The following is a 12,149-nucleotide window of genomic DNA, read 5'->3' as shown; positions in this document are numbered from 1 at the left end:
TAACTTATTAAAAGTGTAAAGTTTGACGTCAAAAGGGCAAACCAAAGTTACGCATTACATTAAAAGATGTCCACCTAAATTGTGAAAATCGAGCCATCATCAAGTACCTCTATTTAAAAGGGTTAAGAGGTAAGCAGATTTATGAAGATATGCTTAATACCCTTGGTGATCAATGTCCTTCGTATGCGACCGTGAAAATTGGACTGCCAGCTTCAAAAGAGGTAAATTTTCCATTGAAGATGATGACCAATTGGGAAGGCTAGTTTCTGTGTCGGTCCCCGAAAATATTGATGCAGTTCATGACATGATTTTATCAGACCGTCGAATTGGATATCTGAAGCACTGAATATTTCATACAGTTCACGTCAATTTGGGCATGAGAAAAATTGCTGCAAAATGGATCCCCAAATGTTAGAATGTTGACCAAAAGCGTGCAAGGGTAGAAGCATCGTGTTCGATCTGAGCTCGATTTGAAAACGATGTAGACTTCTTAAACCTACCTTATTGGTACTATAGATGAGACTTGGGTACATTTCTACGATCCAGAAACAAAACAACAATCGATGGAATGGCGACACTCTGGTTCTCCAAGACCTAAGAAGTTTCGTGTCCAAAAATCTGTTGGAAAAGTTCTTGTTTCAGTTTTTTTGGGATTGCCATGGAGTGAACATGATTGATTTTTTGGATAAGGGATAAGAGAAAAGACGCGGAAAGCTAACCAAAGGTGATTTGTTTTTGCAGGACAACGCCCCTCTACACAAATCTCATGTTGCTATGCAAAAAATTTGTGATTTGAAAAAGGTCGTAAATTTTCTTCCAACGAGGAGGTAATAAAAGCTGTAGGGGTCTGGTTTGCAAAGCAGGAAACATTTTTTTTGAAAGGTCTGTTAGAAATGTATCCAATTAAGAGGAGAATATGTTGAGTAATAAAATATTTTGATATTGAACAATAAAACATGTGATACTATGTTACTAGTACAAAAGCTAGTAAAAAGGCTGGTTCAGGAAAATAAACTGTGAACTTTTGTTGGGTGACGACATAATTCAGGCAAAAATATTTGACTATCGACCTACTTCGGTCTTTATCAAAATGTTCTCGTGAATTTGTATACGTTATTTTAAACTGATTTTCATAGAAAAGAGACAAATTAACAAGAAAAACATAAAAAGGTTCAAGAAGTAAAAATTTACATTTAACTTAATAACACATTATTTTCAAAGCTAATTGTAAAAATTTCTGTGTTTTATTCCATGTATGAAGTTCCAATTTGTTAGAATTATTATTGATAAAAGAAAAATTCACCTTTTTGTTTTATATTTATAGCACAAGTGTGAGATATTTAATTTTCTTGAAGTTCTTTCATTAGCTTTTGATGTTGAAGGTTCAAAATTGAAATTTTAATTCAACGTTCCTCTTCTCTGTGTTTCAATTTTTGTTTTTTTTTCAAGATAAACTGCTCTCGAAACCTCGAAAATTTGATTTTGTTTTTATTATTTTATGTAGTTTATCTTTTATTAACTTAAACAATAATTTCTATTTTTTTACCAATGCGCTGTCGTTAATATAAAAATTAACATATACACATACATTAAAATAAATTTTTTGTTATTTAGTCCCTATCTAAGATCGTTTAAATATCAAAAAAAGAAGAATGGATGGCTGAATAAAGAAACCAACAATTGAATACTTTTCTTTAATTTTCAACACAAATAGTAACATACACAAAGTGATATATATATTGTAGAATATTGTATGATACAATTTATCTTCTAAACAGAAACAGTTTTAATTCATTACATAATAATGAAATAATTAATTCTGTTAACAAATTTAGAGCACGTTGAAAATAACAATTAGAATATATTTGGGGTTAATACAACTTAAATAATAATATTTACAAAAAATATGTAATCTGTAAATCTGAATATTTATTCAATTGAAATAATACCCGATGGACGGATCCAAGTTGCTTATATCGGCCTGTCCAGAAATAAATAATAATAATAATTTTTCTTTGAGAGTTTCTACAAATGAAAATTTTGTTAGTTGTCTAGTTTGTGTTTGCCGCGCACACATATGTTTGTAACTAACGTAAGTTACTCACTCATAATTTAACGATATAAAAATTTCACACCAGTATGAAAAAATTACAATCAGTTCTTCTCATTACCTTCTTAATTATTGGTTGAGGGTTTGGTCCTTGTCACTGACATGTAAAAATCATAAATGCATAGTGATGCAATATAAATGAGAGAAAAGTCTTTCTTCGTACATTACCTCTTAATTTTAATTCAGAGAAAGTTCTGTATGTAGGAAAATTTAATTTCAATTTTAAATACCATGCTTTGTAATATGCTAAATACACAAATATTCATTTTTTACATTAAATCATGCCATAAGTACAAAGTAGATTACCACTTCCACAGGCAGAATATACTACTCGGGAGTTCTCGTAGGGGAGAATTGGATAATACCACGTATCAGCGTAATTCAAAAAATATCCACTAGTTCTGCCACGCAGTGCGTATACATCGAAGACGTACACGCCTACAACCTCCCTATGCATCGCCATTACGATCCACGCGCACGCGCAGAACTCAGCAACAGTTTCGTAAATTGGCATATGACTTTGCCGTGGCAAAAAATATTAAGAATATTTTTTCGTCAGAGAAAAAGATGGCTGCAAAATGTTGGGTGTATTTATTTTTGAAAAGAGGCGTCAGCAACGTTTAAAACCAGGTAAAATTTATGCTCCAACAGGATAAAAGCAAGTCGGAAAGGCTAGAAGTGTAAAGTGTCATACTTATTTGTGCACTTAGTGCAACTGGAATATATGTTCCTCCGATGTTTATTTATCCACGGCAAAGAATTAAATCTCTGAAAACTGGTTGACAACCGGTAGCACTCTACGAATGTTCTAAATCTGGGTGGATAGATGAAGAGTTTTTCACGAAATGATTACACCACTTTACTACAAATAATGGTGCACATCAGCAACATTCAGTGCTCCCTTATTCTAGACAATCATTACAGTCTTAATTCGCTCGACGCACATGAATTTTATCGCGAAAATGGATTCTATCTCCTGTCTGCCTACAAATACATCAATTTGACAAAAGTACACAAGATAATTTAGCTTCAATTTTAATAAACCTTATCGATAAAGAAGATATTTCAACTACTGATCCTATCTTTGAAGAAGCAATCTTGTCAAATTAGTTAATCAGGTGTCAAAAATGAGTTTATAGAACCAGCAATTGGCCATAACGAATCCACTCATAGTCTACCATCATCACCATCAATTTTAGACCAGTCCAACGAAATTAGATCTCATACTCCCCAGAGACAAACCGACCAGAATCCTGTTAACATGTTTGCTGAACAAACAGCATCAGGCACACCGTTCAACAGCAATAAAAATGAAAACACGCCTTGCACATCAACTTCATTAAAGGAGCAGTTAAAGGAAAAAGAACGAAAGCGACAAATGAAGATAGCAAAAAAAAAGAACGCTGCAGAGAAGGAAATTAAAGAAAAGAAACAAAATAAAAGAAAGTCTGTCAAGAGAAAAGTTTTGAGTAGTAGCGAAACTAGTGAAGATAAAGATAGAGAATCGTGATATTCGCGCCGTATGTCAAGAGTATGGATGTAATGGAGAAATTTGGTTCCGCTATTGTACATACTCGAAGTTTTTGTTAATACTTATTGCGTCATACTTTATATACTGATTCAATTTCTAGAAAAAGATTCGGGTTTTTTAAACATAATTGGTACAATCTGATTTGTCTTGTGTGTGATGTATGTTTTTCGATGTTTCAACATTTAAATAAGTATCTTTATTATATTACGGTCTCGTCTTGTAAATAATAAATATGTAGTACCTCCGCTTCGTCGCTCATGGACCACAATATTAAAAGAAATCGGTTTTATTATCTATTACAATCCGAGCCCTCGCCCATGCCTCCCATTTACTTCAGTCTTCGTTTTTGTGCTCTGTAGACCACACGAGTTTTTCGATTACGCTTATAAATCGTAGTGTAATTATTATGTTTCACAATTAAATATTTTTATTATTACGTTAAATGGCGGACGGGGGAAAGAAGAGATCCAGAAGTTCTGGAAATAGAGGATCGGATAGTGCTGACATAAAAACAATTCTTAAATCAGTAATGCGAAGGTTAAATGCGATTGAGCAAAAGCTCAAGCGGAAGATTCACAAAGCAGTAGCCGCTCGGATTATGTGACATGAGGACACAAGCTTGAAATTTCCTAGAGTGGAAACTGACATGGTTCACAACCTTGGAATTTCCTAGAGTGGAAAGATCCTAGAAGATAAATTAACTTGAGTTTAGAGTAACTCATGCTCAAAAATAAACCTATATTATATTTTTTTTGTCAAGCCTAGAGTGGCTATATGGTTTATGACTTTTTTATCTGGATTGCAGATAACACGACACCAAACAACATCAACATTAACCCTTTCAGTGGATTTGTCCTCCTGGAGGCACATCGTTTTCCATAGCATGCAATGGCTAAAAATAAAGAATTATGAACTAAGTCGCTTTGTACCTGACACGGGACATCGGGTCAACAATGCGTTGGCGCAGCGTGCGCCGTCTGTGGCTTGAGTTACGAATTTTAGATGAAAACAAATACCAGTGCGTTGCTGGTAGCCGGTTTATGTACGTATATATGAAGTGACACTTTTAGTTGTTTGAGTGTAGTAAATGTTGAAATATTTCCTCTCCATTACTGATTTTGGTAAGTATAAAGACTATTCATTGAACTAGAATATATTTGATAAATGGAAATTTGTTACACATTCAGTAACGGATCGTTATAAAACTATGTCCCGGGCAAGTGACAAATGCACTGTATCAAAAATTACGTGGTATGAACATGTACAGTGTAACATTTCGAACACATACTATTTTCATAGATGTGTCTTTCTAGTAGATATTTTTTTTCCAGAAAATGTCGCGTAATAGACTTAGTAAAGTTCTAGCTGAGGAAGAATTGCTTGTGTCGTTAGAAAATGACGATATTTCTGAAATCCATGTACTTTCTGACGATGACGATGCAGGATGCGATGCAGAAGTTCTAGAAAGTGATCAAGAAAATAACAGCGATTTTGAAGATAATATGGACCCAGATATAAATAATAGAGAATTGGATATTGCCAATAGCGGTGAAAAAATGCTGACGAAAATAGTTTTGAGCAACAAAACGAAAATTTTCATAACGAATATGGTGGTCTAAACATGAAAAAGGACATTGCCTGGATACTTAATGCATAATATCAAACAAGGGATATCAGATTGCACAGATAAAATACATTAGCAGATCTTGTTGAATTAGCTGCTCCTATAGCCTTTTTCAGTCAGTACATACCAGACAATTTGTTTGAACAAATGGCGACGATGACAAATTTTTATGCCAATCAACAAAATGTTCCAAGATTTCCTCCAACAACACTTGTAGAGATAAAAAAGTTTATTAGAATTCATATTCTTATGGGGAACTTAAGATTTCCTAGAGTCAAATTGTACTGGAGCTCGTCATTGGTATTGAAATAATAAAAAATAATATGTCCCTGAAACGATTTTTTAAGTTGCGGAACACTGTGCATCTCGTTGATATCACTAGTAGAGAAGAGTCCAATAAGGATAGGTTATGGAAGGACCGCTGTATATATGACGCACTAAGGAAAAGGTACCAAGAACTTTGATGTAAAGCAATATCTTAAAAATAAGCTCAAAAAGAGGGGAATAAATGACTTCGTAATATATCAGGGGAAAACTACAGAGATCAATCCAATTTACATTCTGATGTTTGATAAATATTTCAACTCATACAATCTGCTGCAGTATCTTGCTGCAAAGTCTATATTTGCTGCAGGAACAATTATAGTCAATCTTTTTTTGGTCTGAAGCTACCAACTCAAAAGGAAACGAAAAAAAAAAGGAAGAGGCTATTCAGTCGAGTCCGTAAGTAGGAATGGTATTTGTTGTTACGAAATGGTTCGACAATAGGGAGGTTGTTTAGACGTCAAATTTTGTCGGTATAGGAGAAAAAGGCGCATGTAAAAGATGGGATAAACTTAAGAAAAAGTATATCAATAAATCCAGGCCAGAAGTTATATGTAGATACAATACCAGTATAGGAGGGGTAGACAAGCAAGATTTTATCTTGAGTATGTAGAGATCTTATATTCGATCTAGGAAATGAAACATGAACAACCATTCAACGTTCTTGTAACAAACCTATCGAAGAAGTAAGCAGATTGAATATAGAATCCCTATCAGACGAGTCGACAAAATACCTTAATCAACAAAGGCTCAGAGAGAAAATTGCTACTAATAATATCCAAGAGACAGATGACATCGAAACAGCATTGACAAAACTAAGAACTAATATACTACAAGCAGCAGAAGAAGCCTGTGGAAGAAGGACTATAAAAAAAGTGGTAAGAACAAATACAAAACCGTGGTTTAGACAAGAAGCCGAAGCCGAAGAGAAAAGAAAATCGTACCTGCAATACAGATCCAATGCAAAAACGTATAATGACTATAAAGCTGTAAGAAATAGAGTCGACGAAAATATTCGAAAAATTAAAAGAGATCACTGGGAGAAGTTTTCGAATGATATGGAACATGACTTATATGGGGGACCGAAAAAAATGTCGAATCTTCTGAGGGATAGGAGAAAACCAATAAATGAATACATACAAAATACAAAAATCACGGCAGACGAATGGGAAAGACATTTTGAAAAACTTTATAGTTCAACACAAGCTAACATATCAGCACAGGAATTACCCTACGAAGATGAAAACGTCAATGGAATACAAAATAGGATTTTTTCCCTGCATAAAATACAACAAATGATAGCCAAGATAAAGAACAGAAAAGCGCCAGGCATCGACGAAATAACAAACGAAATGATCAAATATGGAGGCGACAAACTGTATGATGAACTACAAATCCCTCTTCAATAAAATACTAGAGGTCAAAAATGTACCATTGGAATGGAAAGAAAGTATTCTAATACCGATCCCCAAAATTATCGAGGCATTATCCTGATGAGTACGGTTCTGAAACTATTCACTAAAATCTTAGCAGAGGAAGTAATGTCTACCGGGATATATGAAGAACAGCAAGATTTCAGAAACAACAGATCTGCTATAGATGCTATATTTATAATGCGCCAAATAACTGAAAAAGCCATAGAGTTTATGTGCTTCATTGATCTCACCCAAGCGTTTGATAGGATACGCTTAACTGATGTTATAACTCTACTAAAAAAAAGGAACGTTCACCCCAATATAATAAGAGTTATCGAAAAACACAGATAATTATACCTTTGTGAGAACGGCAAACAAATAGGCAATAAAATACCTGTGGCAACTGGTATCAGACAAAGGGATAGCCTAAGCCCAATCCTATTCAATATTATATTGGACGAAATCATCAACGAAGTAAAGCAGGCCGGGAGAGGATACCGAATGGGAGACAAAGAGATAAAAATAATATGCTACGCGGATGACGCAGTAATCATCTCGGAAGACGAAGATAACCCACAGAAGCTCCTATATAAATTCCAACAAATAGCGAACACGTACAACATGCAAATATCCACAAAAAAAAAAAAAATCTCTGACAATATCTAAAGAACCGAGAAGATGTAAACTAGCGATCTACGATCAGAGTGTAGAACAAGTGATGTCCTTCAAATATCTAGGGACAAACATAACAAGCGATAGAAATCTAAAGAAAGAAGTAAAAGCACAAACAACGAAGGCAGCATTAATATCAGGATACCTTAGAGATTTAATTTGGCGAAATAAATACATGAGCACAAAATGTAAAATTAGAATATATAAAACTTGCGTAAGGCCGGTCATGACATATAGATAGAAACTAGAGCGGAGAACACAACCACTAAACGGCTCATAAGAACAACAGAAATGCGGACTCTGAGATCAATAACAGGACATAGGTTACTCGATCGGAAGGAAAATGAAGAAATAAGAGACATGTGCGATATTCAGGATGTAGTAAGCAAGGAGCCGCAGAAGAGAATGGAGAGACCATGTTGACAGAATGCCAAATGAACGGTTAGCAAAAATTGCAAAGGAAAAGAAACCAGACACAACTCCACCTCCTGGACGACCACCTATAAGGTGGTATGAAAGCTGGTCCTCAGCATCCTAACTACTCCTGGCAAACCCTTGATGAAAATACAGATGTACAGATTTTATATTCGATCTAGGAAATGAACAATGAGGCTAATTACACATGTAATAGACCTGGAATTACTGAACTCATGGTTAGAATATAAAAATCAAGCTGTTCACTTGGGTGTTCCAAAACAGAAGATTCTCGATCTGATAGCTGAATACAGACATGATGGTTATGGTCACTTTCCAGCATTCGATAGGAACAAAAATAATTCAAGGTGCAAACTGGAAGGGTGTAAAGAAAAAAACACACGTATTTTGTACAAAATGCAAAGTACATATGTGCTTTCCAAAGGGCAGAAACTGTTTTCAAAAAAATCATTGTGTTCAAATACTTATAGGTATGTGTTTTATTTTTGTTGTTTCACGTTCTAAACAATAAAATATTTTCTAACTGATAAACATCGTAAAGTGGATTTGTCCCTCCACGGGGACATGTCACAATAAAGAAAGAGGGGGGGATAATATTTTTTTTTCGTGCTAAATTCCATCACTTGGTTACAAAATACCAATGTATTTTCAATTAAATAATTTTCGAGACGACTTTTCCTGATGTGCCACTGAAAGGGTTAACTCAATTCTGGGAGAAGAGACGCTGGCGAAAAGTGTTTCTGAACCAATTCTACAGGAATTAGTCCCACGTTACGAGAATGTCTTGTTAAATGGCTTTAAAGAGGAGGTTAGAGTGGAACTCAATAAATTTCCACCCCCTGAGAATTTAAAGGCCATTGTGCCTCCTCTAATTAATACAGAAGTCAAAATAGCCGTACCAGGAAACACTCTTAAAAGAGATGCAAGGTTATCCAGCCTGCAAGTGCAAGTTGCGGCAGTAATCTCAGCCTTAACTCATTTTTTATCTGATTTCGCGAAAAAAGGTGGGGAGGAAGAGATCAAGTATATAGAGGCTACAAATGATGCATTACTAAATAGATCTCAACCTCTTTTGGTTCTACCTTTCCTTGATGATGATTCTCAATTATGTATAGCTAGAGCGCTTAAAAAATATATTACCGAAACTCTTGTGATTGGCTTTTTATTACTTTTGAAAAACCCCATAGAAAAGCATCTGCTTCTACTATCAGTCAGTGGATCAAGAACATGTTGGAAAAAAGTGGATATGACAATATTTAAACCACAAAGTACAGGACATACTTCCTCCTTTCAGCTACTAGGGCCGGGGTCATTTTGGATAATATAAGATAACATTTACTAATTTTCATAATCGCCCAATTATAGATAATTCTGAGTTTGCGAAAACTGTACTAGCTTCTTAACTGTCAGTTTACGATTAAGTATTTAATTAGTTACCACTGTTAACCATATTGCTTAAAATAAAAAATTTTTTTGAGTTTATCTGTATTATATTACATATTGCAAGACGAGACCGTAATATAATTAATAGATCCAACAAACTTACCTTAAGTGATGTTCAATCTTCATTATATTATGGTCTCGTTGAAGTAAATAAGTCCTTCCCTACTCCCTCCCTATAAACACCCCTTGAAACAACAACTTTAAAGTGACTGCAGCAAGTGGGAGGCACGGGCGAGGGTTCGGGTTGTAATAGATAATAAAACCGATTTCTTTGAATATTTTGGTCCAGGAGCGCCGAAGCGGAGGTACTAGATATTTATTATTTACTTCAACGAGACCGTAATATAATCAAGATCGAACATCACTTAGGGTAAGTTTTTTTGATCTATTAATTATTTTGTATTATTGATATATTGAGGAATAAAATTTATATTCCTATATAACATTTTTGACACAATCTGATTTTTGTTATGTGTGATGTATGTTTCAAGATTATGTAACGTTTAAATACTTAACTTAATTGTTTTGTATTATTGGAGTAACTAAAGACTAACTAACCTAACTTATTGTTGTGAAAATTTATTTCTAAAACTTTTCGAATGTTCGATAATGTAAACTGAGAAGGGTTTTTACAAGTATTACCAGGCATTTAAAATTCAAGTGAGTCTCTTATGTAGAGGAAAGTCACCAAATATGAAATAGTATCCTAATATGGAAACCTTCATTTCTCTAAGACTATAAGTAATAAACGCAATACTCGACCATCTTTTGTTTCATTCGGTCTACTAACTATCGCACTCATACCATCGAGTCAGTTGCGCGAACGCTTCACGTGTGGCAAGCGTGTTTTGTTTTGTTGTCGTGAAGAAAATTTTAAAGGTAAGTAATAAATGAGTATTACCAGCTGTTATGTTTGTATACATAAGTGTTATACTATTTAGTATATCGGTATTATGTTTATCTCACCATTTTGTGATCTTTTGTCATTAAAATATTGTGACTTGAAAAAATATTTAGAAGAGTTTGAACTAGTATAAAAATCCAAATATGGACAGTCGTCGGTGTCTAATTATGGAATATTCCATAATTAGGTCTTAATATTTCATATGATAGATACTTGCTATTATTTCTTTAAAAAATATATGTAATGTTTGTTTTTAGTATGTCCGGTTCACAATCAACCAAACGAAAAACCTGGGATGAAGAAAAAATGGCACAACCTACAAAATTCGTCCGGGAAAAGAAAATGGGGTATTTAAGAGCGGCACAGCATTTTTAAGTGCCTAGGATAACTTAATTTCGTCTCTGCCAAAAAAATGAACAGTCTCCAGAAGTGGCAGCAGCTACTACATTAGGCCGAAAAACTGTCTTGGGCTCCAAACTTGAACGTCAGCTAGTAGAATACATACCAATAATGGAGAGCAAGTTTCACGGTTTAACAAGAACTGATCTTCGCCGTATGGCATTCATGCTAGCAAAGCGAAACAATTTGCAGAATCCCTTCGGTGAATCAGGTTTGGCTGGAAAAAAGTGGTTAAAGTTATTTTTAAATCGTCATAAAGATAAAATTTCGATAAGAGGACCAACTGGTACATCATTTGCCAGAGTATTTGGATTTGATAAAGAAAAAGTGGAAGCCTTTTTCAACCTCCTTAAAGAGCTTTACACTGAAAATAACTATCCACCAAATCGTATTTACAACGTGGATGAATCAGGCCTAACAATAGTACAAAGTAAGATACCACAAATCATCGGTCACAAAGGTAAACGCCAGGTAGCTGCACTGACTTCAGCAGAAAGAGGATCTCTGATGACAATAGTTGTTTGTATGAATGTTACTGGTCATTTTGTGCCACCGTTCATTATTTTTCCCAGAAAAAATATGAGTGCTCAGTTAATAAGAGGCTGTCCTCCAGGATCAGTCGGAGTTGCATATCCATCAGGGTGGATACAAATGAACATCTTTACAGACTGGTTCAAGCACTTTATTCAACACACCAACCCGACTCCTGAATCGAGGGTTTTACTGATACTAGATGGACACTATAGTCATACTCACAATATCAATATAATAGATATTGCTAGGGAAAATAACGTGGACATATTTTCGTTACCTCCTCATACGACTCATAAATTGCAGCCGTTATATAAGACTTTCATGGGCCCTTTAAAAACATACTATAGTGAGGAAATACGCATGTGGATTAGAGACAACAGCAGACCTCAAGTCCATATGATATTGTGGAGCTGTTTGGCAAATCCTATTTGAAAGTACAAACAGGCAAAATTGCAGCCAACGGGTTCAAAGTCACTGTGTTGTGGCTTTTAAATAAAATGCTGTAATAGATATCCCTTCGCGGGAATCAAGATCTGAAACTGGTCAAGTTCTGGTAGAAATACCTGCACCACAAACAACTGCTAATTTACAACCTGAACCTGCACCTTCGACTTCTGGGCTTAATCGCAGCAGTTTGGGTCTGGTGTCTCCGTATGCCATAAGTCCAGTGCCAGAGAAACGAAGAAAAGTGTCTAGCAGAGGAAGAAAAGCTGCTGTAGCAGCAGTCATAACATCTTCTCCCTACAAAAATGATTTAG

At 34.9% G+C, this 12,149-nt stretch overlaps 1 protein-coding gene across 1 annotated transcript; it reads left to right on the top strand.

Annotated features, from left to right (window-relative positions):
- Positions 1 to 10,968: 10,968 nt before the first annotated feature.
- Positions 10,969 to 11,823, top strand: LOC130894918 (uncharacterized). The gene has a single exon (XM_057801962.1). The coding sequence runs from the start codon at positions 10,969 to 10,971 to the stop codon at positions 11,821 to 11,823; it is 855 nt and encodes a 284-aa protein (XP_057657945.1).
- Positions 11,824 to 12,149: the final 326 nt, after the last annotated feature.

Source organism: Diorhabda carinulata, chromosome 1 (genome assembly GCF_026250575.1).
Source record: "Diorhabda carinulata isolate Delta chromosome 1, icDioCari1.1, whole genome shotgun sequence".
Classification (NCBI taxonomy): Eukaryota; Metazoa; Arthropoda; class Insecta; order Coleoptera; family Chrysomelidae; genus Diorhabda; species Diorhabda carinulata.
The sequence above is the reverse complement of the archived record's forward strand: the minus strand, read 5'-3'. Positions and strand labels throughout refer to the sequence as shown.